Below are 25,712 nucleotides of genomic sequence, written 5' to 3'. Positions count from 1 at the left end.
TTTAATTTGGGCATGCTAGATCCTATAGCTGTCTGTGTAATAACTAAAATAATCTTTATATATCATATTTTCTGGCTAGTTTAGTTTAGTTCTTATAACACACCATACTTTAACCCAAACTGAATAATTTAAAATAAGTTTAAATGAGTAAATCTTCTATAAATATTTTTAATATTAATTTTCTTTCGTGACATAAAACACATTAGATATACTTATTCTGTGCATTTTGAGCACTTTTTGTGTGAAACCATATTTGTTTTGTCCATCAAAGGAGTACTCTCGCTTTAATTGAGCATTAGCAGCACAGCAAAAATAGCGCAGCGGAGCGCAGCTTGCGCATGTCGCGGTCAAAGTTCAAAATATTTCCACTTTTGCCGCTGCGCTCTGTGACGATTACCCGCTTGACCAATAGCAACGGGGCATCCAAACAATCAGAAAGCAAAATGGATGAACAGCTATTTACTATGTTGGAATTTCCAGAGCTATACAATACAAGTTTGCTGGTCGTATATTGACATCGGGAGAAAAGCTGTGTCATGAAGACATGACAGACACTGTCAAGAGCTGCTCTTTCTTCTTCTTACAAGCAGGGCTATTGCTATTGCTCACTTCTTAGCACAGGACATATACTTTGCTGCCTACCGAAAGGTGGAACAACAATCAAATGATTAGACGTATAGAACTCCCGATACAAGTTTGGAAAACTCCGCCTACTGTGATCTGGCCAGCGCAGTGCAAATCGCTTCGTAGAGGTGGGAAGTCCAGGGGTCAGAGAGTAAAAGTCCTGCTATATTTTTATTCCACCCACTGAAGCATTAATGAGATAAGTGTTTAATTGAGTGATGATTGACCATTATTGAAGACACCTGATGATAACAAGCAGAATCACCAAAGGAGAAAATCACTATTTTTAAGTCACCATCATCGAGGTCAGGGTTTGTTTTAGTTGAGCTCTTGACCCTTGACTTTTTAATGTTAGATTTTGGTTTGGGCAATTTTAACTGCATTAAAACCAACCAGACAAGCAAAGTTAAAAGATGATCAGGTGGTGTTGGTTTTGTTTTCATATAATAATTATTTGATCTGAATCACTGAACTCATTTAGAGCCCAATCTGAGTCAGATTTACATTATTACAGCAGCACTGTGATTCCACAGCAGAAGATTAACTTTTACAATACAAGAATGTATATATTTTAAAGTTCTGATTTAAAAAAAAAAAACAAAAAAAAAAACTTGCATTTAAACACACAGATGTCAAGAACCAGCCTGTGAATCTCAACAGTGGTGAGAGTAAAAGAGCATGTTGCAATGCATTCTGGGTGCCACCACTCAAAAATCATCCATGCCTCCCATCATGCATTGCTGCATGAATAAATTATGAGCTGAATTGTCTTAGTAATTTTCTTTATTCTCACTATTTAAATTTAGCTTTTTTTCTGTGACTTTTTAGTAGCTTGTTTTCTAATGTTCAGAGTTGATCTGTTTATCAGAATATGTTGCTTGTCACTGTCATTGAGATTCATACGCTGATTCTTGATGTCTCTGTGTGCCTAAAGTAGGGATGGGCGATACCACTTATTTTGTTTTTGATACGATACTGATGCTTTCAAGGCAAATATCACTGATACGATACCTCTAATATGAACTTAAAGATTTTAACATTTATTCAATTATTGAATTACTAAGAATAAAATGGGTTATGATACCCACTTAACATTATATTGAAGATAAGTACTTAACACTTAACATTATATTGTTACATTTTTGTTTACACATGGTTAAAATGTTTACTTGGCATGGAAAATCTACAAATAAGCCTTTTATATGCCTAGCTGAACTATGGTCACTGTAGTAATGGTTCATTTTCATAAGGGACTGCCATTGACAGGATGTTGCACCCATTACATGAAACATTTGTATTCTGACAGAACATCAATATGAATTTTTAAGGTTCATTTTAAATAAATGTAGGCTAATTGCACAAACTATTTAGGCTATTTCATTTTGTTTATTGTGAAATAACTAATAATAATATTATATTTCTCTGTGTTCTGTTAAGCATATGTTCTGGGCTGCGTTTCCCAAAAGCATCAATGGTTTCTTACGATACTAAACGCAGCCCTACAGCTATTTGAATGTAGTGAGCGAACGCTCTGTGATCGATTGGTTTTGACTTGCAGCATTTGCGTGTTCAGATGAGCAGGAAAATACTTTTACTACAAATTATTCGCTTAAATAGGTTATTTGTCCAATTTTTTGTTAAATAAACAATCACTGGTTTAAAAAAAACACCCTAGTAACGATATTTTAATTTGAGTATCGATACTTTCAATACTCAACGTCAGTATCGATATATCGATATTTAATATCGATCTGCCCATCCCTAGCCTAAAGTAAATCTTTTTTTTGTGATAAGGACAACTTTCAAAAAAAAAAATTGTATTGATAAAGTTGATCTGCTGTAGAATCACAGTGCAGCTGTAATCAACAATGTTATACCTAAGACTGGGCTCTAAATGAGTTCACTGATTCAGATCAAATAATGATTATGCGAAAACATAAACAACACCACCTGATCATCTTTTAACTTTGCTTAGCTGGTTGGTTTTAATACAATTAAGACTGCCTACGCAAATCTAACATTAAAAAGTCAAGGGTCAAGAGCTAAACTAAAACAAACCTTGACCTCGATGATGGTAACTTAAAAATTGTGATTTTCTCCTTTGGTGATTCTGCTTGTTATCATCAGGTGTCTTCAATAATGGTCAATCATCACTCAATTAAACACTTATTTATCTCATTAATGCTTCAGTGGGTGGAATAAAAATATGGCAGGACTTTTACTCTCTGACCCCTGGACTTCCCACCTCTGTCACTTCGTATCTGAAGAGCTGTGATGAACCCAACGGCGAGCGCAGTGCATACCGCGTCCTGTGTGAAAGGGCGTTTAGTGTTTCTCTGGCTGCTCTAGCTGTTTGTTATGACATCACAGGTTGCCAGTTGGTGGAAGCAAACAAACTGGGTCAGAGAATCGCATATTCTACCTGATCTAAAAAGCCTCTACATCCATCTAAAAATCTCTATGAATGATAACATATTAAAAAAAAGATAAATCAACTCATCAGCTTTCATTGTCAATTGTGCTCCCTCTTGTTGTGTGCCAATCTGGCCACCTGCGTCTTTGAACGAGGGGGCGGGGCAAGCAATATTTTGAATTTGGACTGCAGTACCTATGTAGCCCAGTGGTAAACTCGGGTTTTATAGTGTAAGGGAAACTGGGTGGGTTATGATTGATCCCTCTTATTCTCAAAACCCAGTCACATGACTATTAAAATGTAAACGTTTATTTACTTTAAATAAATAATAAGTGACAACTAATTTTCAAATAAGTAAATACTAATTTATTTTACATGATTAAAGGGAGATTAATAATTTGTCATTTTATTTAATGACAGTGATTAAAACTAAAGGGTAAAAGTTTATATTATTTTGCTAAATAATATTATCAGAGGTTTTATGCAGCTATCCTTTTATTACTTTATCCTTCCTGTGTTTATGTGACCGCTTTTTATTGGTCATTTGAGTATTCACGCTGTATTGTCAGTAGTGTTTGGCTGCATGCACGTAAAAACGTGGTACACGTGACTGGATAGAGCGACGCGGATGAGAAAGTGCTGGAAGCCATTTTGTTCCTCGCTAGTTTTTTTTGGGGGCTCGCGTTCTCTCGCTGGACCCGTGGGGAGCACGGGACGCTCGCACGTTTAGAGAGAAGGAAAAAGACGCTAAAAAGAGCCATTAAAGTCGACGAAACTGAGAGAGAGGTTCAGAGAAGGGAACCGCGGATGTTTGTGACTGTGAGAAACGAGAGACTGAGCGAGAGACGAGGCCGGCGACCCGTCTGACAGAGCGGACGCCGCGATCGGAGGTAGCCGAGCTAGCTAGCCACGGCGGGCGCATGCGAGGCGGAGCTGTTGGTTCATCGCACCGCACCTGAGTATCCGGACCAGTCTTTTCAACGCTCTCAATGTTTTGTAAGTGTCTGTTCAGCGCACTCAATGTTCCCTTTCGATACTTCACTCGTACTGCGTATGGGGAAAGGTCTCCCTTTTTCCCCGCTGCTGAAGCCTTTTTCAATAACGCAGTGTAACTGCATCGTCATTGGTTCACTCATAGACAAGTTGTTGAACCAATGACGACGCGGCATAGCTGCGCGGCCTATGGCGACAAAGCGCGCGAATATTCCCGCCGAAATGGGCGGGGTTACGGGCTATATAAGCAGGCGTTTCGCCATAGGATTTCAGTGTTTTCTCCTTCAGCGACGACCTCTACATCTCTTCGCTGATCTCCGCCTGAAGCTGAAGAAGCTCGCCGCCTTCCTGACAGCTCTCGCCGCCATCTGAAGAGGCTCCCGCAGCGGACTCGCCTGGACTCGCCGGTTGAGGACAGGGCCGGCGCCCTCACTGACTGCAGCATCAGCGCCGTCGTTGAGCCGCCGCCTCCCACTCCCGGCCGCTTCCTGTGTGTCCCCTGCCGCCATCCGGTGCGCCGCCTGAGAGCTTCACCCGCGGCTTACCGCCGCTCTAAAAGAGCGATTTCAGCGGTTTTCACCGCTCCTAAAAAAGCTTCCGCGGTCCTAGCCGCTCTAAAAGAGCCACCCAACTGCCGAGGGAACCATCTCCCGTCCTGTTTTCCCGCCCTGAGCAGCGTCCCTCTGCCGAAGCAAGTGACTTCGTCTCATTTGGAGGAACAGACGACGAGCAGGATGACTCCATGTCACTTGCGGCTTCCGAAGCAGAAGCATGGGCTGGCGAGCCGGAAGACACTGCTCCGCCTCCCTGGGAACCCGTTGAGCACGGCCAGGGCATGGATGCCGAGCTTTTCCGCGTCCTGTCCAGAGCCGTGGAAGAGCTGGACCTCGAATGGGCCCCTCCAGAGGAGCCATCTCGCAGCCGCCTGGACGAATGGTTTCTGCCGGGCCGCCGCCAAGCACCTCGCCAGCGCTCAGCGCCCTTCTTTCCCGAGGTCCACGAGGAGCTCACGAAGTCGTGTCGCGCTCCGTATTCCGCCCGCCTTCACACGACGCACCGCTCCGCCCTCACCGCCATCGACGGCGCCGAAGAAAAGGGTTACGAGCACCTGCCACCCCTAGACGAAGCGGTGGCTGCTCACCTCTGCCCTCCCGCGGCTGTGGGATGGAAGACTAAGAGGGCCCTTCCTTCCAAGCCCTGTCGGACCACCTCTACTTTGGCCGGACGGGCTTACACCTCGGCGGGCCAGGCTGCCTCCGCGCTTCATACTATGGCCATATTTCAGGTCTTCCAGGCCAAACTCCTCCGCTCCCTGGACGAGTCTGGGATTGACGTGCCGGCTTTCAAAGATCTTTGCAGCGCCACCGACCTTGCCCTGCGAGCTACGAAGGCCACGGCCCAGGCCATCGGGCGTTCCATGGCCAGCCTGGTAGTTTTGGAGCGCCACCTGTGGCTCAACCTAACGGAGATCAAGGACCTAGACAAGACGGCCTTCTTAGATGCCCCGGTCTCTCCCTCTGGTCTCTTCGGGCATGCAGTGGACGGCTTCACTGAGCGCTTTACTGCTGCGCAGAAATCGTCTCAGGCTATGAGACATTTCTTGCCAAAGCGCTCCAGCTCTGCTTCCAGCCGCCCCAGGACTGCGCCGGCTCAGCAGAACAAGCCAGCCCCACCCGTAACACAGGTGGCGCCGCCCCAGGAGCATCGTCAGCGCTCACGCCCTGCGAAGCGCCCTCCCTTCCCGAGACGCCAGGGACCCCGGCCCAAGATTGTGCTGGACCCGGTGCCTCCGAAGTCGTCCTAATTCGTCAGGAAGGAAGAGGATGGGGGATCGTCCCGTTGCGACCGGACAGCCCCAAAAGCTCCCATGAGTAATTTCCCCTCCGCCTCGTTTAATTCCGGGCGTGGGAAACATGCTCCAAGTGATAGATGGGCCCACTCCTGTTGCGCCCAGCCCAAACGCCGTTTTCACGGCGAACAATGTTTTACCTCATCTCAAAAAGAGCAAATTTCCTCTTCCACCCCTCTCGGTGTACGACCCCCTCAACGGCGGTCCGTCATCCGATATCATTCAACCCCTCGCCACTCGGGCCGAGGCCTGGAGGGCCATCCCCGATGTGTCGGATTGGGTTATGGGGATCGTAACCCAGGGCTACTCGCTCCAGTTTGCAAGACGGCCCCCTCGCTTCGGCGGGGTGCTTCAGACCTCGGTCGATCCAGACGATGCACATGTCCTCCGGGCCGAAGTTATGACATTGCTAAAGAAGGGAGCTGTGGAAATAGTCTCCCCGACAGAGAGCGAGTCAGGCTTTTACAGCCGCTATTTTCTGGTCCCCAAGAAGGATGGTGGTCTCAGACCCATTCTAGATCTCAGACTTTTGAATCACTCCCTCATGAGACGGAAGTTCAAAATGCTGACGCTGAATCAGATCCTCGGGCACATTTGCCCCGAGGACTGGTTCTGCTCGCTGGACCTGAAGGATGCGTACTTTCACATCCAGATAGCCCCCCGTCACAGACGATTCTTGAGATTTGCATACGAGGGGGTGGCATACCAATATACGGTCCTGCCCTTCGGGCTGTCTCTGGCTCCTCGCACTTTCACCAAGTGCATGGACACGGCGCTTTCCCCTCTGAGGCAGATGGGAATCCGGTTCCTGAATTATCTCGACGACTGGCTCATCCTAGCCCGTGCGCGAGTCGAGCTGGAACACCACAGATCCGTGCTCCTCAGCCATTTACAATGTCTGGGTCTCAGGGTCAACCTAGCCAAGAGCTCGCTGTGCCCTACCCAGCGAATTTCGTTTCAGAAGACAACTCTCATTGCCCAACATTCTTCTCGAAGGAAGTCGATGCTCTGGCCCATACATGGCCCAGCACGCTTCTTTACGCCTTTCCTCCGATCGCACTGATCCCTCATGGTTAACTAATCATGAAAAGTCAAAAGTGTTCCATTAGCCTACATTCAAATCTACGGCATTATATTGAGATCGTGGCATGAAAGGTTGCAGAGATGAACACTGCCGATCACAGACATGTTGAGTGAATGAAAGCAGTGATCTTGTCATTGCAACTCAATTTCCTTCACTAACAGTGCAAACGCGATGTAGGCTAACTAAGAGATTCTCTTAATAAAACGGGAGTTTTGGGCATCAGTCACAGATAAACTTGCGCTGTTTGATTGACAGCTCCAGCGCGCGCTGCTCCAACGATTGCAAAGGGAGCTTTCTTTGATCGCTTTCTTTAAATAATTTAATCACCGATAAATAACAGGGGCCGTATTCACAAAACATTTTATCTTACCACAGAGTTCTCCTAAATAGCAGTAAAAGTTCTTAGCTAAGAGTTTTCTCTTAAAACCTATTCACAAAGCTGCTGAGACAAACTTTTACTAAGGAATAGACTGAAGTCTAAAGGTGCGTTCACGCGACCTCGTAATTCCTGTAGTTACGAGATTCTAGCTTGTAAAAAGCGCTCATGTCCTCGTAGAGCTCGTAATTACAGCTTGTAAGCTGGGAGTTTTCTGATAGCTCCCACATGTACCACGTGGCTGCTGTACCACCTGACCGCTGTAGATTCATTTAAGCGTTGATAGTGGTGCCATGGAAACGCATAATTCCCAGTCCAAGGACATGAACAGCTCCGAATATAACGTCACGTGTTGTCATTTCAAGAATCCGGTAAATACGAGGTGACGTGAACGCAGCATAAAAGAAAGGTTTTAAAATACAAATGTTGCCCTATTCAAATAAATATGTTTTAATAAAAATGTTTCCAAAGTCAAAATAAAATGTTGCCATATTGTTACCATAAAGGTTTTAACATTATTTGGTGAACCTTCACAGAACATTCAAGACGTTCTCTGAATGTTTAAGGAGCCATACTTTATTTGGAAATGTTCTCAGAACGTCCCTGCTGGCCTTGTCAAAAAAATTTAATTGAAAATTAGAGCTAAACCGACTAACAAAAGTGCCTTCAAACAAAAACAATTTTTTCTTAAATTTCTTACAAAAAAAAAGCTTTTTACAGGTAATACCTGGATTAATATTATGAAACCTTTTCTTTAAAATATTAATATAACATAAGCTAATGTAACTGCTGTATCGCTGTATCACTGCATCAGCAACCACACAGTTACTTCTTTAAATAAAGCAACATACAGCAGAACAGTGTTTCTGGATCACTGACTGAAGCACAGGAGCTATTCTCCAGCACAATGGTGACCTCACAAAACTCAGATAACAGAAACAACATTAAACACAGACAAACCTCTCTGACTTTGTTTCTTTCATACAAATCTTCATAATTTATAATTTATAAATTTACTTCATAATTTATAAATGTCACCGTTATGGAGAGTAATACCAACCAACCCTTGACGTTTTGACTCTTTTTTTTTCTCCAGTTGTTGTAACTCTGTGTTTCTAAAGCATTTATTAAAAATAATTGTGAGGTAAAAAAAAAACTCCTTCTCAAATTGGGTTTGGCTGCTCAGCATCATCATACTGGGGCCGTATTCACAAAACATCTTAAGGCTAAAAGTAGCTCCTAACTTGCCGATTTAGGAGAAACTCTTAAAAATAGTGGGCGTGACAATTCTAATTTTACGAGTCCTAAATTGTAGCTTCAAGAGTGTTTCACAGAGCATTTTAGCGCTAAAACTAGCTCCTAAATCTGCGAAATGCTAGGAGTAGTCAAGAGGACTCCTGAGTCACTAAGACCAAATCACAAACAGTCCTAATCCACCCAAAGACACTGTATATGGGCAATAGCGATAGAGCCCTAAGTGCTGAACTTTTTCTTCATAAATGCAATACATTTTGATTTATAGATTTGAATCTACGATGAGATGCCAAAAAAACTTTAACAAATAATGAAATATTGTCTGATTACCTCTGGCAGTGGTTTTCATGAGTTCTTTTTTTTACAGTCTATGGTTCACACTTACAAATGATTGAATAGAGCGAAAAAAAAAAAATATATATAAGCGTATCTGGCGTGCTGTCCAAGGAATTTAGCCCAAACCCAGAGTTCTCCCTGTATCCCAGCTGAGAGTGAGGAGCAGGTTGGCGAAGGGATGCAGAAAACTGTCGAAGTAGCTATAGGCCAGGGGTACTCAAGTTCAGAGGCCAAGAGGGCCGCATTTCAACCAAATGAAACGCGAGGGGCCACAAGTTATAACTTGGATCGTAAGACTTTTTAGGCCTACTTAAGACAATATTTGTAGTTTTACTGTTTATTTACTAAAAGTGCAGTTTATTATCTAGCTAAGTCTTAATAGTATGGTGTCCTTTTTAAAGTGTCACTTAACATGATAAATGGCATTTAAAAAAATGATTAATAGCTTGTCTTGCTGTATTCTTAATGTACAAATGCATAAAGAAAAACAAGAACTGATGAAAAGAAATCCTTATTCATTCCTTATTCATCCTTATTTCATTTCTTTTCACAAGAAATTTAAGGTCTGGCTGTTGTTCACTGGCTGATAAGAGTTTGTCCGTAAGACGAAAACATTGCACTTTTTTTATAGTCTTTTTATACTCCATTGCACCTTTTTAACACTTTTTATAGCACCTATTTATACTCAGAGAATAAACGTTTTATTATTTATATTATTATTACCTTTTAATTTGGTAAGAATCCAAAAAAATTTTTATTTTTTTTTTAAATGTTCAATCACATTGATAAATCGGATATTCTCCGTGAGCTCAATTATGTGATGACAGATCTTTAATGGGAGCGCTGCTTGCTTTCTGTTTATAACACATTGACATTAAGAATAAAAGGTTTGTTTTTCATGCTGCTCGGCAACTTACACACTGCAAAGTTTGAGGAATGTCAACTGCATTTCATCATGGAAAAATAAGGTTACTTTGTTTTTTACTTGCGCCTTTGATGGCGTTCACGAACACAAAGTGCTCGACACATGCGCACTAGAGAGATTCATGATTGTCTAGTCTTTTTCGCTCAAATAGTTACAATAAAATGTCTTGTACTTGTTTAAAATTAGAGTTGCTGGTATCTTTTAATCCCCTCAAACAAGCGCTCTTCAACACGGTCGGCTATTGTGTTTGTTGTTACTCTTACTCCGTCTTATCCGTTTCTTTTCAGACTGAAACAACAGCCCGTTTCAGTGCTGACACCTTGTGGACAAACTAAATTAGTGCAAAAACTATTCAATGCGCGCGTGCAAAGTGCCTTCAGTTTATATTGTTCTTTGCGGTTAGAAAAACTGTGCTGCGCGCGTACACTAGACGCGTTCTCTGCTGATGATTACAGCGTCACGCGCACTGTACGCCTACCCTTGTGTACGTGTAAAAAAACGAAGTAATATTCACGCTAATTTTAGACGCAAATTATAATAAATATACATTTATATGTAGCATGATGCGGGCCACAAATTTAATGCTGACGGGCCGGATGCGGCCCGCGAGCCGCCTGTTGAGTACCCCTGCTATAGGCTCTTGTCTGTGTATATATACCTCCTCTCGAGCTGATTAGAAAGACAGTTTGAATATGTTTCTCCCAAACTTTGTTTATAAAACATAATTTGTCGGGTGAATTCTGCATTCCCTTGAGATAAAAACATCCAAGAGGTGGACAATTAACTGTATATAGTTTAATTAGTGACACCTACATTTTAAAACCTTTATGGCAACAATATGGCAACATTTTTATTAAAAAAAAAAATGTTATAGGGCAACATTTGTATTTTAAAACCTTAAATAAACCATTTTAATATGGAAACACCTCATTCTACAATATTGATTAATTCTCTGACTCCTCCCCTATCAGCCAATCACTGTGTGTATTCTCCATAGCAACGAGGTCAGCCACGCCCTTACTCTTAGCTTAAGACTTTAGTCGATTCCTTAGTAAAAGTTACTCTCAGCAGCTTTGTGAATAGGTTTTAAGAGAAAACTCTTAGCTAAGAACTTTTACTGCTATTTAGGAGAACTCTCAGTGGTAAAATAAAATATTTTGTTTCTTCTTTTATGTTGTTACAGTCCTATGATAATGCATGAAATCCCATTTTGTTTTGACATTCTGAAAGTTTTTATCATTCTGCAGAAATTATTCAATCAGTGTCATGTAGATTCACACAGACATCAAGATTCTGCGTATGAACCTCAACAATGGTGACAAAATTTTAAGATAAACAGATTAGCTCTGAACATCACAAAACAAGCTACTAAAGTCACAAAAAAGATTTTTGTTTAGTGTTACCATTGTTGAGGATCATACACTGATTCATGATGTATGTGTGAGTCTAAAAGGCACTGCTCAAAACTCTGTCTGTATAATGAACTTAAAAAAAAAACCCTAACATATGTGACCTGATCTGGCGAAATGAGTCGGAAGTCGCAACGTTCTATTTTAACCCCTTAACTGTCACCGTCTCACAGGTGGGGCGTTTGCCATTACATATTTAAAACAGTAATATTCTATAATAAACCTAAACTAATCTTGACAAACTATATATCATTTGAAAGCTTAGAATCTGTAGTTTACATATTTGGTGACCGATTTTCAATATAAATTACAGAGGAGCAGTAATTTATCAATTTGCAACCAGCATATTTTCATACTCATAAGGCATGTTCAGACCTTTATTTTGAAATAGCGATGAACATGAAAAATCATTAAAGATTGGTTGAAACATGTTTGTTTTCATGCCAAGAGTTCAAAAGATAACATCCATTCAATTTTTTGAGAAAAAAAGGTCTGAAAATGTTTTTAATAGAAAAAAAAAATACATTTATGATTATGGCGGCGATCTATAACCCACATGTTATTTTTTTGTTTATTAGAGGCTGAATTCATATCAAATTCTGCCAAACTTCCCATATTACTTCTATATAGGATGTCTACTTCATAAATTGAATGAAAATAATGGAAATATATGGTTCAGATCACTCAAACCATATATGGAAATGGAGGCGCCTTTATATGGTCAGTAATGGAGCTTGGTTGTCATTTAGTGAAAAAGTGTGGTACTGCGCCCAAACAAAATCTTACTGAAAGCTCATTTTTTTGAGATATCAACCTGAAATTTGGAACACAACTTGTTCAGATTTTTGGCTTTGATTTCCTTGCAGCTTTGGAGTAAAACTTGTTTTGCAAAATATATATTTTATATAAAATATAAAATATTATATTTTTACATTTTACATTTTCATAAACTTAAACTTCTATAACTTTTTTTCTGTTTCACTTATATAAGTTATGTCACATCTACAATAATCTGCCTAATTTCATCTTTAAAACAAGACCAGCCTTATGTCTATACTCCAAAGTATTCTTGAATTACAACCATTTAAGTTTGGATAGTGCATTTTCTTGTCTAAAAAAAAAGTGGGGGTGACAGTTAAAGGGTTAAGATATATAATAATAATGTGGAAATAATGTGGAAAAACAATGAAAAAATCGATTTTTTTTTAAAGCTAATTTCAAAGAACAGACTTTCAAAAATAATCTCCCAAAGTTTCGTAGTCCAGATAATCGAGTAAAGGTATTTAAATGGCTATTAAATTTGACATGGTTTTACTAAATTCGCTGGAAATGAACTTCTCAACTCCTCTCGTCACTTATGAGCATTTCCCGGTATCCCCTGAAACGTCACTATCTCTGCTCTACAAATATGGTGTTACACGTTGTATAGAACCAATCAAAAAGCTTAGAAATGTAAACACACTGACCTAAACGCTGATTTTTAACAATGGGAAGCCCCGTTTCGACTGACAGGCACGCGATCGGTCCAGCCATCCTCCTGACAGACTAGCGCGCCTTATAAAATAAAACTCCTATTTGCGTGTCTCTCTTTAAAAGCCAATAAAAATTGAATCCATATAGGTAACACAAAAAATCTTTTTGCATACAAAACCAAAGACTTTAAACTTTCATATCAAGCCTCCAACATGCTTCTGTTGCGTTGTTTTCACCCTCTAATGAGTCTGAGTAATATGCGTTTACAACAAAAATAGCACAGCAGCTAACTGAATACAAGTAGCCTATGTATATTTCACGTGCTCATAACTTCATGAAAAATGCACAGATCATAAAAATCGCACATCAATATTTAAAGCAGATTCTCAAGATTAAAATGAATCCAAAATCAATATAATATATTGCGTTGATCACAAGATATTACTCACGAAATGATTTAACATACTTGGCTAAAAACATGTCTCTCATCTCTCCGGGATGCAGTGTGTATCCAATGTTCCCGGACCCATCCATGTTCGTTTTCCAACGTGGAATAACACATAATAGATATCATTTTAAATCTTAGAATCTCATCTTTTTAATGCATCTAACCATTTTGAAAAACTCCTAACGAGTGCTGAGAAGCACCACTAAACCGGAGTTTACCGCCCGTTGGCGCCACCTGGCTGCGGAAAAAAAATGAACAACAATTTTTCAAACTATTCTTTATAATATCACCACGAAATTTGAACCAGATGCAGCTCACATATAGGAGAACATAACCAAAAAAACATTTTTTTAGCGATCTTATTGTGTTCCTGAGTTATTCCATGTCAAATAAAAAAAAGATTTTTTTTTTTGTCTTTTATCAGTTGTTTCTCAGCAAGATAATGTCCAAATGTAATGTAATTTATATTTTCTTAAATTTTAAAATGTTTTCTATCAAATGATACCTACCTTTTGACTCTCCTTGCTAGAGTTTTGGAGTTATGAGTCTACTTTTGTGTGTGTCGCTCAGAAAAGAAAAAAAAAAGAACTCTAAAAAAGCCTTCAGGTCTTAAAGGGTTAATTCAAATAAATACTTTAAAATAATTTTAGCTTCAGCCTGGTTTAATAGCATTTTTATATATATATATATATATATATATATATATATATATATATATATATATATATATATATATATATATATATATATATATAAATGTCTTTGGTCAAATTAAGCTGTAAAATAAATAGTTTATCCCTTTAAATGCAATGGATTTTGAAAGATATCAACAAAAAAAAAAAACGGGCAAAACATTTTAAAAGCGATTTTCTCAAGTTTTGAAATTTGGGTCACTGTGAATCATTTTGCTTGATCAGGTCACATATAATACATTCATAATTTAGACTCTGCTGATGATCAGTGAATCAAGACACTCTATGATGATTAAATCACCATCACTAAATAACCCAGTTCATCTGATCAGAATTTCTCTTGTGTTTTTTTGCTATAACAAACGTGTTTTGATAACACAGTTAAAGCAGAGCTGTCATTCATTCTTTTACTGGTCAGTCTTTTACTGAGAAACTCTACCCATACTTTAGCCCTAATATTAAAAAAGTAGCATCACTGATCATCAGATCAGTGAATGAATTTACATCCCAAATTTGAAAATAAGGCTACATTCACACTGTCAGTCCAATTCTGATTGTGTATTCAAATGGATTATTTAATCTAATTTGCTTCAATATATGAACTATTATATTCTGGTTTGAAATTTAGTTTACTTGGAAAGAAAAACTATTTTCTGTGTTTTGTGTCAAAAGCTTTGCACATTCAAGTTTAAAATTAAATTTTTTTAATATATATAATTTCCATGGGTCTAGTCTTTGCATCTGATGTTTGAAATTTGAATCAAGTCTCCTCAGTTGGAGTAGAATTGGATAGGTGGCGCTGTCACAAAAAAAAACGAGGGTCCTAGAAATGCGGTCCTAAAACTGCTCTGGTATTGCAGGAATATCGTATTGTCTCATAAGATATCTATAACTACAGCCACAGTGTGTGACATAAACAATACTTAATTCAGCATAAAGGCAACTTTCTCATGCTAAGACCCTAAATAATTTATTCTAGACTCTAGAGACCCACCAAAATGTTTTTGGAGTGAGATATGAGGAAAAAAAAAAATGCATTTCTTTTCTTTTAGGTAACATTTTATTTTCTTATTATGCTTGATAGGGCTATAGCTTATACAAATTAGGATAATGGTCAAAAAAGATAAGCTGTACTTAATTATATTGCAGCACTGATGTATTGAAACTTATCATTTGATAAACAAGTCATATGTTGATACAGAAACTGCTCTGATACATTTTGGAGAGTTCAGTCAAGATATTTCAAACCATTTAAGCTCCCAAATTCAAAATTCATTTAAAGAATATAGAGTTATTTGTTCATGAATCTGACTACATGGGTTGATTTGTAGGCCTATATGCTTGTTTTTGCATGTAGCGCAAGAAGTGGTGTTGCTGAAAAGCCATGAAGGAAGCAATGTAGTGATTTGCGACACATTTGTTAGGCCCACCAAATAACTTTTTAATTGAATTTAAGGACTTATATTTTTCATATGGAGGAGTTTTTCTGCAGGTCCCAGACAGCAACATAGTGTGGCCCAGATCCGGCCCACATCTGGTACATGTGGATTACATGCAGATCAGGTGTGGGCCCAACACTATGTTGCTGTCAGGGGTGCTACAATCTAACATTCACAACAATTTCCACGTCGTGATTACAAGCTCATCGCATTCATGTTTTGAAATGGAGGGGCATTCATGTGCAATTTTTACCATGGAAAATCGTATTCACGATAATTCCGAGAGCATGTGAAGGCAGCATCCGATTTTCCAAATAGTAAAAAATCTCTTGGTTTTATTAGTGAAATGTTCTCAAAATTTTCTATACAACACTGAACCACAATTTTATTAATAAAATATACACATTATTTTTAATTATCACTTTTATTTATTTTTTTTAATGAAAATTACAAGACCGATGATTCATTTTCTATCACAACTGAAGTGTTAGACAAAATAATGGCAGTAATATTTTCAACACAGACTGTTCTCATTGAACATTAATAACCTAACATTGATAACTGATGTGAGTGAGATAGACCTCCAAATCAGAGACACCAAATGTAACTTTTTCCTCAGTTCTCAATTACAACCCTTTCTCCAGAAGCTGTGAAGTGTCAGGTGTGTGGTACAGGACACGCTGCTGGCTCAGGTGAGGGTGGTGCTAAGCAGCCTGTATCCTATCAGTGAAAGGGGGATATCTTTGGAGATGTTTAGCCCTACAAAGGGCTAGTTCAGGCAGTCAGGATAGGCCCCATGACCCCCTTGGTAAAACAACGGGTTCATTCTTTGCTCCGCTGCTGACCTCATTGTCTCTTTGTGAAGTGAAAATCCAGAGTTGCATTCTGCTCAATGGTCAGACAGCTGCTGGTGTGAAGCATCTCTGCTGTGATGGAGGTGAGTGGATGAGAGAGAGTCCGAGCAGCTGCCACCAGGAAACCCCTGGATTCAAACAACCAAAACATGGTGAGTCCTAGTGTACTGAAATTCAGACGCATATCTTTAATCTCTTATTATGTTTGGAAAGATGCTGTTTTTTTTGGTCAGTCAGTAAGAGATTGTGAAATATCAGTTAGATTTTAGCAATATTAAAGCTGAAAGTCTTTCTAAAATGTGTTTTTCTTCTCAACAAATAACCTGTTGGCGCTTTTTTAAAATAGCACTGTTTTATGTAGAAAATCACATTTTATTATAACTTATAAAAATATATAAAAATATATATATTTGTTTGTTTACTACTTAAAATAACTTTATTTTACAGTGAATTAAGCTAATTTTGTGATGTCGGATAGTGTTACATAACATTACTGATTTAAATACTGCTACTTAGAGAAACTAATTTCAAGTTATTTCATATATATGCTGTAATACGCTGAATTGCATTGCTGCTATTCTTTTTTTTTCTGTAACATATGACGACTTAAATGTAAACAATTGATTTGATGGTCACAAAATCAGCACACTAAATCAGAAAACATTTGCATGTAATGTTGTTCTCATGTGATCCTTGATCATTTATACTTTAAACTGTGCGCTATTTTCTGAAATACTGTAGTTCATAATATACAGTATACAGTATATGCAAAAAGAAAAATATTAAAACTGAAACATTTTCACATGACTTACAATTAGTCACAAAAAATGTCTATCGAGATTGATGAAATGTTGCATTACGTTGTGGGAAACAGAACTCTAGTTTTGACTAGATTTGTTTTGTTTGTTTGTTTTTAGCTTTTGTACAATGCAGCTTTTGACAAAGTATGTCATCAGGATTTCCTTTGAATTTAGAAAAGCAGTACAAACAGGGGTTTTATTCTGAACACAAGTCAATAGTGGTTCATTTACTTTGGTGTATTTATGACACCAGATCTCTTTTATTGTCTTATTATTATGGATATAACACTGGGATTGATCATATCTTACAGAGTCTCAGTAGAGATGCTGTGGCAGTGATTGAGAATCCTGTGGTGGTCAGACAATCTTTCCATACAGAGCATCTGCAGGTGGACAGGGTTGAGACGGGACAGAACAATCCCACCTGGCTCAGAGAACTGCAGTTTCTTCATCCAGGCAAGTATTTTACTACACCTGACATCTGTTCCTTTAAAAACATTTGCAATGGTCATTTAAAAAAATCTTCTTCACAGAAACATAACTGCATGGTTTTCAGCTTTTTGGGCATCCCATGAGCGTTTATTGCTATTATTTCATTCAGTGTCCGGCAAAGTGTCGGCCCATAAACTGGTGAGAGTGTTTGCAGCTCTGTGTGTACTGTGTCTTCTGGGAGGTGTTGTCATTGGAGTTTGGTTCATAGGTAAGAAGTTCAATTATTGAAAAGCTTTAGTCACATTTTGCGTAATCAAATGAAATATTTAATGTATTTGTCCAGTGAAAATTCTCTTAAGGCCTAATTCAGCTCAGAGCCCTGCAAGCCTGGGAGACGCCAAAGACACATCCTTCTGCAATGTAACCGAGGACATCTCTGTGACAGACCCCAGGAAAGGTATTTGTCCCAAGCCTTTGTGTGCAAACTCTGTAAAAACAACAGACCCACACAGCAGGTAAACAGCAGAGTGGACGTTCATCCAAACTCACTTGCATTACAAACAAAGTGACATAATGCCCAGTAAAAGCTGTAACAAACACATAAACAAGAGAAGCAAACTAAAGGGAGAGAAAGTGAAAAATAAATAACCGGTGTTTTAACTAAATGAAAGAAGTGACGTTACTAAATTTTTCAGTAGAGTAACAGTTTTCAACATAGTGTAACTTTCACGGTATGCTTTTTGAAAACGTTATACTGCTGTTTGTAATCTCTGAGCTAATGGAATAGTCAAACATGGCTAAATAGTCCTTTATCTTATATGTAATAATGGAAATTCTGATTCATTCTAGTAAATCATTCATTTTAAACTGTCCTCTTCCTGATTTCCTCATACAGCCTTGAAAAGTCTGATTCATTTGTTTTTAATAGTAGGCTACCCTCATAATTAGCGATGGAAAGACTGATTCATTGTGAATCTTTCATCCTAAATTCACATCTACTCCCTCATATGAAAGCTCTGAAAAGTCTGATGAATTCTAGTGAATTTGTTCATTTTAAGCACTCCTATAAATAGTGAAGGAAAGTCCTAAATTGACCTCTCCTTTAAATGAAAATGTGATTAATTCTAATGAATCTTTCCTCCTAAACAATACTCTGTAGCAAGCAGTCTTGGGGGTAACGCATTACAAGTAGCATGAGTTATGTAATCAGATTACTTTTTTCAAGTAACTTGTAAAGTAATGTTTTACTTTTGAATTTATAACAAAATATCTAAGTTCCCTTTCAGTTGGTCACGTTCGACGTACATCAGAAGTGAACCGACGAATTGGGATATTGTCGGTTCACTTGTGATGTACATCTCCATTCCCTTCTTTTTGGAACGAGGGTTACAAACGTAACCGAGACGTTCCCTTTCAGTCGGTCACGTTCGACGTACTTCAAAAGTGAACCGAATCTCATGCGTTATCCCAATTGGTCGGTTCACTTCTGACGTACGTCGCTATTCCCTGAACGAGGGTTACATACGTAACCGAGACATTACTTTTTCAAACAAGTAACGCAAGTTACTTTGTTTTCCCATTTATTGAATGACATCTTTTTGTCCCTATGTTTAGAGAAATCGGGAGTAATGTGCATATACTTTATGTATTTATTGTTACTTTATTAACAAAAAAAAATGTTTTATGATTATATTTTTAGTTTTAGTTAACTATAATAACCCTGATAGGGTTGCTGTGGATGGTTATTTGCAGTGTTGCCATGTCCATGGTTTTCCCGTGGAATTGGTCTACTTTTACACTGTTGCCGTGGGTTGATTTTCATGTCTGCAGGTTAAATCGACCCCAAATTACGTGATATTTAGCTCCTGGAATGCAAATTTTACCAGGGGATCCCCGCCAAGAACGCAGATTTTACCCTCGGAATGCAATTTTTACCGTGGGACCCCCGTTGAAATGCGATTGAGCTAGTTTGGGGCTAGTTTTGAGGAGCTATTGGATGGGTTTTGGTATGAAAACCTGGCAACCCTGGTTATTTGTGTCTGGAGTGCTAGAGATAGGGAAGAAAAGAATCGAAAATAAATATCCTCATGCTTGCTGCTCAATTGTTTATTACGTTTGTGTTTTCAGTTGGTTATTTAAATGATGGTGTTTTTGTTGTATTTAATATAAATGTACGTGATGCACCCTAATGAGGTTACTTTGTTGTTTTTGTGCCAGCAAAAAATATAAACAATTTCAACATCATTTTTATTTTAAATATATCCTTCAAACAAATTCAATTAAAATATCATATCTCATGACAGCAGTCCCATCCACAGCACTACAGTTTGTTGTTTTAGAAGTGATTTTGACTGAATGGGGCTCAGTGTTTTACAGGATCAGTGTCGAGAACTCTCTTCTGGAGATCCAGCTGGAGAAGCTACAGACGTGGCTGCCCGTATGTTACGAGAGGTGGAACTCTTCTCTGGGAACGCTCGTTTGTCGACAGCTGGGCTATCTGAGGTGAGCATGCTGACAGCTCAATCATACACACACACTTTCAGCTTTCAGCACCTTTCACTTGAGTACCAGCTGTGGCTGTTTTCTGTAGGTCAACCATTCATAGAGTGACAGCAGTGCTGAAATGTACTTTGAAGTCAGTTCTAATTCAAGGCATGACGTGTGCTGAATACAGGCATTTCCAAGAATATTAAAGAAAATATGAAAATTCTGTCATCATTATCTCACCTTCATGTCACTCCAAAGCTGTAGGACTTTATTTCTACTGTGGAACTCAATTGAAGATATTTTGCCGAATCTTAGACCTGTTTTAATGAAAGTTAAAAAAGTTCCAAAAAGGATGAAAAGGTACAATGGAAGTGTCGTAAAGTAGAGCATATGATATGCATAAGTGTAAACATGACCTAATGGCTACGGTCAGAAAGACATTTGGAATGACGTTAGATGATGTTTTATTAATTTATTTTAGTAATGGATTTTTTTGAGCAAGTGTGGCAACATCTGAGTTTTGTCAAACAACCTCACCTTTCAGATTATCAAAGCACAAAGGGGTGAATCTGACTGATATTGGTCCGAACTACACAGATGGATTTGTCCAAATCGCCTCAGAACACCAAAGCAATTTGGAGAGTTTATGGCGTTTCAGGTAATCAAGAAGTCATTTTAACAGACATGAGTACCCAAAACAACAGCTGTCATAAGTTTAGTTTTTCTTTTTTCTTTTTTACTCTAGAGGAAGCTGTAGTACAGGAAAGGTTATAGCATTGAAATGTTTTGGTGAGTTTTAACTTAATACAGCATTTAAGTCTGAAATAATACTTACTATCCACATACCTTGTCTGTCTGAGCGCACAAAATTTGCTGCATTATAGAGTGCGGGACCAGAGCAAAGTTACCTAGGATTATTGGAGGTGTGGAAGCTACTCTAGGCAGATGGCCCTGGCAAGTGAGTCTCTACTACAGTAATCGCCACATATGCGGGGGATCCATCATCACCAACCAGTGGATAGTTACAGCTGCTCATTGTGTCCATAAGTAAGATTCTACATTTACATTAAAATCATGTCATGAAATGGAAGTTGCAGTAGTTCTTCCCTACTGTGACATATATCCAGTGTTGGGGAAAGTTACTTTAAAGTAAGTAACTTAATTAAGTAATGCATTACAATATTGTGTTACTCCCTAAAAAAGTAACTAATTGTGTTAATTAGTTACTTTTTATGAAAAGTAATGTGTTACATTACTTTTGTGTTACTTTTTCTCACCTGAGCTGGGCTTGCTTGTTTGTTTTTTAATAACAACAAAAAAAGTTATATTTTTGGCAAATGTAACCAAAAGTGAAATAAGTAAGCCTCAGGCTGAAGGAAATGCATATTTACACCTGTATAGTAGAGGGCGCAGCTCAAACAAACCTTTCAGCTATGCTGCCGTTCTGGATTAAAGAAGAATAGGATACAGAAGGTTCAACACTCATTTCCAAATCTAATCTAAAGTAATTTTTGCTAATTAGTATGGTTTAATTAGTTCATTGAAGGTCAGCAGCAAAGACACTGGCTAATAAATTGAGATTAAATACATAAAGTATATTTATATAGTTAATTATTACAGGTTTGCATACAATTCTGAGATTGAATTTCACTGTTTTTATTTATTTTGAGGAATACTGAATGTTTTCATGCAAGTGAGATGAGTAAATGCATGTTCACATTTAGCCTAGAACTACAATAACCATCATGTTCACACAGCGCACACAATGACAGGAGAGCTGTCAATCAGCAACTGTGAAAAAGTAACTTAGATATTGATGTAAATTGAAAAAGTAATGTGTTACTTTACTAGTTAATTGAAAAAGTAATCTGATTACGTAACTCAAGTTACTTGTTATGTGTTACCCCCAACACTGCGTATATCTGAGTCAAACGGTTTCTTGAACAAGAAAAATGTAGGACTTGATTTTGTCCATTGAGAATTGATGGGATGGTTGTGGTTTGCTATTGCTGCACTCTTGCTGCACAGGTTGCCCCACCCTTACATCAAGGAAGAGATGTTGCTGGGGAGGGGGAGGGGAAGTTATTTTGATTGATGATTACAAGGGAACATGATTTAAAAAAATATAAAAAAAATAATGATGTGCATGGATAATTCTTTTATAATAAATACTGCAATATTGCATTAAAAAAAGTCAATTTTTCATGGTGACTTTAAGTATGACTTGACTTATTTGGGTGAATCTCACAAAACCTGTCATAAACCTAAACAAGAAAACCAAAAGAAAAAACAGGAACAGGGTTATAATATTTGGGTTAAGTGTGTTTTTGTGAGACTCGCCCACTGGAACAGTGTACAGTAGTTGTTTACAGTAGTGATGGAATGTGGTGTAGTGAATACAAAAGGTTCAGGATTAAATAGATGACAGGCACTGCAACATAATACATAATGCCAGTAAAGTTTCCAACAGTTAAATGCTGTGCTCTGCAAAATAATTTATTATAAGCAGATTAAAAGGGGGGGGGGGATTAATCGCATGTTAATCTTGAGTACATATGCATCTTTCATAGAAACATCTTTAGTTTTGTCATATTTATAAAAGATAGATATGCTAAACCGAGTCTTTCTGAAAAAAGCCGAGATCCTGGAGGTGTGTCCGCCGTCAGTGCTGTGGGCGTAGCTAAAAAGTCAGGAGCGCGCACAGCTTCTGCGTAGAGATCGCATTCTAGCTGCTACATCATTTTAAAAAAAAGGAACAGAAATGTTTGTGTTGTTTACATTATATGCTCTTGCGTGCCGATTGCCAACAAAACACAGACATCTGATGCAGCTTTACTCACCACCACCGATCTGCAAATCCAGCGCCGAACTGGGACTTTTTTACAAAGTATTCATCACAGAATTCCGGGAACAAACATGCATAACTCCGTTGCTGCCCCGAAAAAAAAAAAAAAAACTTCATCATCCTCTGTTCCCTTAATGCTGGGTTCTTTGGGAAGCTGAAAAAGGTCTTTCCCTCACAACCAAAAACACACTTCTTTGGTGACAGGAGCTGCATCTCATTTCGGAGGCTGCATCCTTCAAAGATCACATTTGAAGGCTCAATATTTCATCAAGGATGTCATATTTAAGAAAAGTAACCATAATAAAATTGACTGATATTCATTGTGAGGTGTAAAATACTGTAATTTCTTTCTTGCGTTGCAATCTAACACTAATTTTTTCTTAAATGAGACTGCCTCGATGATGTATGCAGCCTTCAAAGGGTGCAGCCCCTAAATTGGGACACAGCCATTGTTGAAAAATCTTTCGGCTTCTGTATCCCTAACGAAACGCATTGATGGGCGTGCTCCCGCTCTTGCTCTGGGTGATGTGTGTGCGCACGCTTATCAGGGAGAAGTGCTTATACAAGGAATTCCGTTCTCTTTTGACGTCATACAGGACACACTCGAAAAAAACTTTCCAAATCCTGTACCGGAACCGAAAGAAGTGGATTTGGCACTGAAATACTCATCATACGTCCTACGTCCTACTCATGTTTTGAAACTTTGGCCATGTTTAGCATGAGAATGCAACTCTTTAACAGTGTAAATAAGTCAGAATGCATGAAATAGCATTACACCCCCCTTTAAGTGTGTATATGATCTGATATGTTTGTTTATTGAAGCTACAGGCTACCTCAAGTGTCCAGTTGGGTGGTTTATGCTGGTATTGTAACCAGTAATTCAGCTAAACTGGCTCAATACCAAGGCTTTGCTGTGGAGAGGATCATTTACAACAAGAATTACAACCATAGGACTCATGACAATGATATTGCTTTGGTGAAATTAAGAACTCCTTTGAACTTCTCAGGTGATCGATACTACATTAATCATGTTAGTATGCGTTGCGTATCATGTATCTCATTAGGCCTATTTGCTATTTCTTTCTTTACACATTTAGACACCATCAGACCTGTGTGTCTACCGCAGTATGACCATGATCTCCCAGGAGGGACCCAGTGCTGGATCTCTGGTTGGGGATATACACAGCCAGATGACGGTACTGTTATTTTTCAAATGCATATTTAAAAGTGTATGTGCATATGTCAAGACCAGGGTTTGCTTGAAAAGCTTTTTTTCTCTCATTAAACACTGAGCAAAGAACTGAGGAGCAAAGCAACTTGACTGAACAGAGCAGCATGATACAATGCTGGGTAACTTAAAGGGTTAGTTCACCGAAAAATGAAAATTCTGTCATTGATTACTCTCCCTCATGTCGTTCCACACCTGTAAGACCTTTGTTCATCTTCGGAACACAAATTAAGATATTTTTGATCAAATCCGATGGCTCAGTGACATCGCCAGCAATAACACTCCCTTTTGCAATGCCCAGAAAGCTACTAAAAACAAATTTAATACAGTTCATGTGACTACAGTGGTTAAATATTAATATTATAAAGTGATGAGAATACTTTTTGTGCACCAAAAATGACAAAATAGTGACTTTATTCCACAATATCTAGTGATGGGCGATTTCAAAACCCTGCTTCATGAAGCTTAACGAATCATTTGTTTCGAATCAGTGGTTCGGAGAGCGTATCAAACTGTCAAAGTCACATGAACTATTGAAGTTTCAAAACACTTACGACGTAACGAAGCCTCGTTTACTGAAATCATGTGATTTTGGCACTCTGAACCACTGATTCGAAACAAATGATTCATTAAGTTTCGAAGCTTCGTAAAGTATTCTCTTCACTTTATAATATTAAAGCTGAACCACTGTAGTCACATGAACTGTTTTAAATATGTTTTTAGTAGCTTTCTGGGCATTGAAAAGGGAGTGCAATTGCTGAAAATGGAAGCCTCGCTGGCTTTTATCAAAAATATCTTAATTTGTGTTCCGAAGATTAAAAAAAGGTCTTACGGATGTTGAACAACATGAGGGTGAGTAATTAATGACTGAATTTTCATTTTTGGCTGAACTAACCCCCACAATGAGGGCCTCTAGTGGCCAAAACAAGTCCATAATCCTAAAAAATATTATTTAAATTCATTTTATGATTTAGGAGTGTTTACAGCTGCCATAAGACATTGTACTGTTTGTAACTGTAAATTATCTCAATTCTTTTTTGAAGTTCATATACCAGAGGTTCTCAAAGAGGCACCTGTACCTTTAATAAGCACAAAGAAATGCAATAGCTCTTGCATGTACAATGGAGATATCACTCCTCGAATGCTCTGTGCAGGATATACAGAGGGGAAAGTAGATGCATGTCAGGTGAGCTCCATGTATGTTACTCAAAATACATGTCATGTGGAGAATGTTTTTTTTTTTTTGTTTCACAAATACATGACATTTATCTAATAAATGTGTGAGAAGACCTTGTAATAAATCTTCATTTTCTAAGGGGGACAGTGGAGGCCCTCTGGTTTGCCAGGATGAAAGTGTCTGGAGGCTGGTTGGTGTTGTCAGCTGGGGAACAGGCTGTGCTGAGCCAAACCATCCAGGGGTTTATACCAAAGTGGCTGAGTTTTTAGGGTGGATATATGAGATTATAGAGGTAAGTAAATGAACAGACAATGGCCTTTGAAAGATATACTCTGCTATTAACTTCATGTTGTGCTCTTGTATCTTGATTCCTGTCCTAGAGCTACTAAAGTCTGATGTTTGATAGTAGAAGAGAAGAGAAGAATATCCTGATCTGTGGCCTTTTATTTTATTTATTATATTTTATGATGTATAAAGCCTCGACATTTACGCAACAAGGTAAAGATTACATTTAGATGTTTGTACATGACATGTTTACTGTTGTGTTACTTAACAAGAAAATTGTGGTTTTGAA

The 25,712-nt window shown here is 38.5% G+C and overlaps 1 protein-coding gene across 1 annotated transcript; it reads left to right on the top strand.

The window, feature by feature from the left end:
- Positions 1 to 5,943: 5,943 nt before the first annotated feature.
- tmprss5 (transmembrane serine protease 5) lies at positions 5,944 to 25,527 on the top strand. Its single transcript, XM_067364357.1, is given in 15 exon segments — positions 5,944 to 6,638; positions 16,065 to 16,299; positions 16,301 to 16,321; positions 17,281 to 17,425; positions 17,571 to 17,669; positions 17,745 to 17,858; positions 19,768 to 19,903; positions 20,433 to 20,546; positions 20,634 to 20,677; positions 20,773 to 20,935; positions 23,556 to 23,740; positions 23,831 to 23,929; positions 25,005 to 25,147; positions 25,278 to 25,430; positions 25,519 to 25,527. Coding segments are annotated over 15 exon segments (2,355 nt in total).
- Positions 25,528 to 25,712: the final 185 nt, after the last annotated feature.

Source organism: Chanodichthys erythropterus, chromosome 17, assembly GCF_024489055.1.
Source record: "Chanodichthys erythropterus isolate Z2021 chromosome 17, ASM2448905v1, whole genome shotgun sequence".
Taxonomy (NCBI): Eukaryota; Metazoa; Chordata; class Actinopteri; order Cypriniformes; family Xenocyprididae; genus Chanodichthys; species Chanodichthys erythropterus.
Note: the sequence above shows the minus strand (reverse complement) of the source record. Positions and strands in the feature narration are given on the sequence as shown.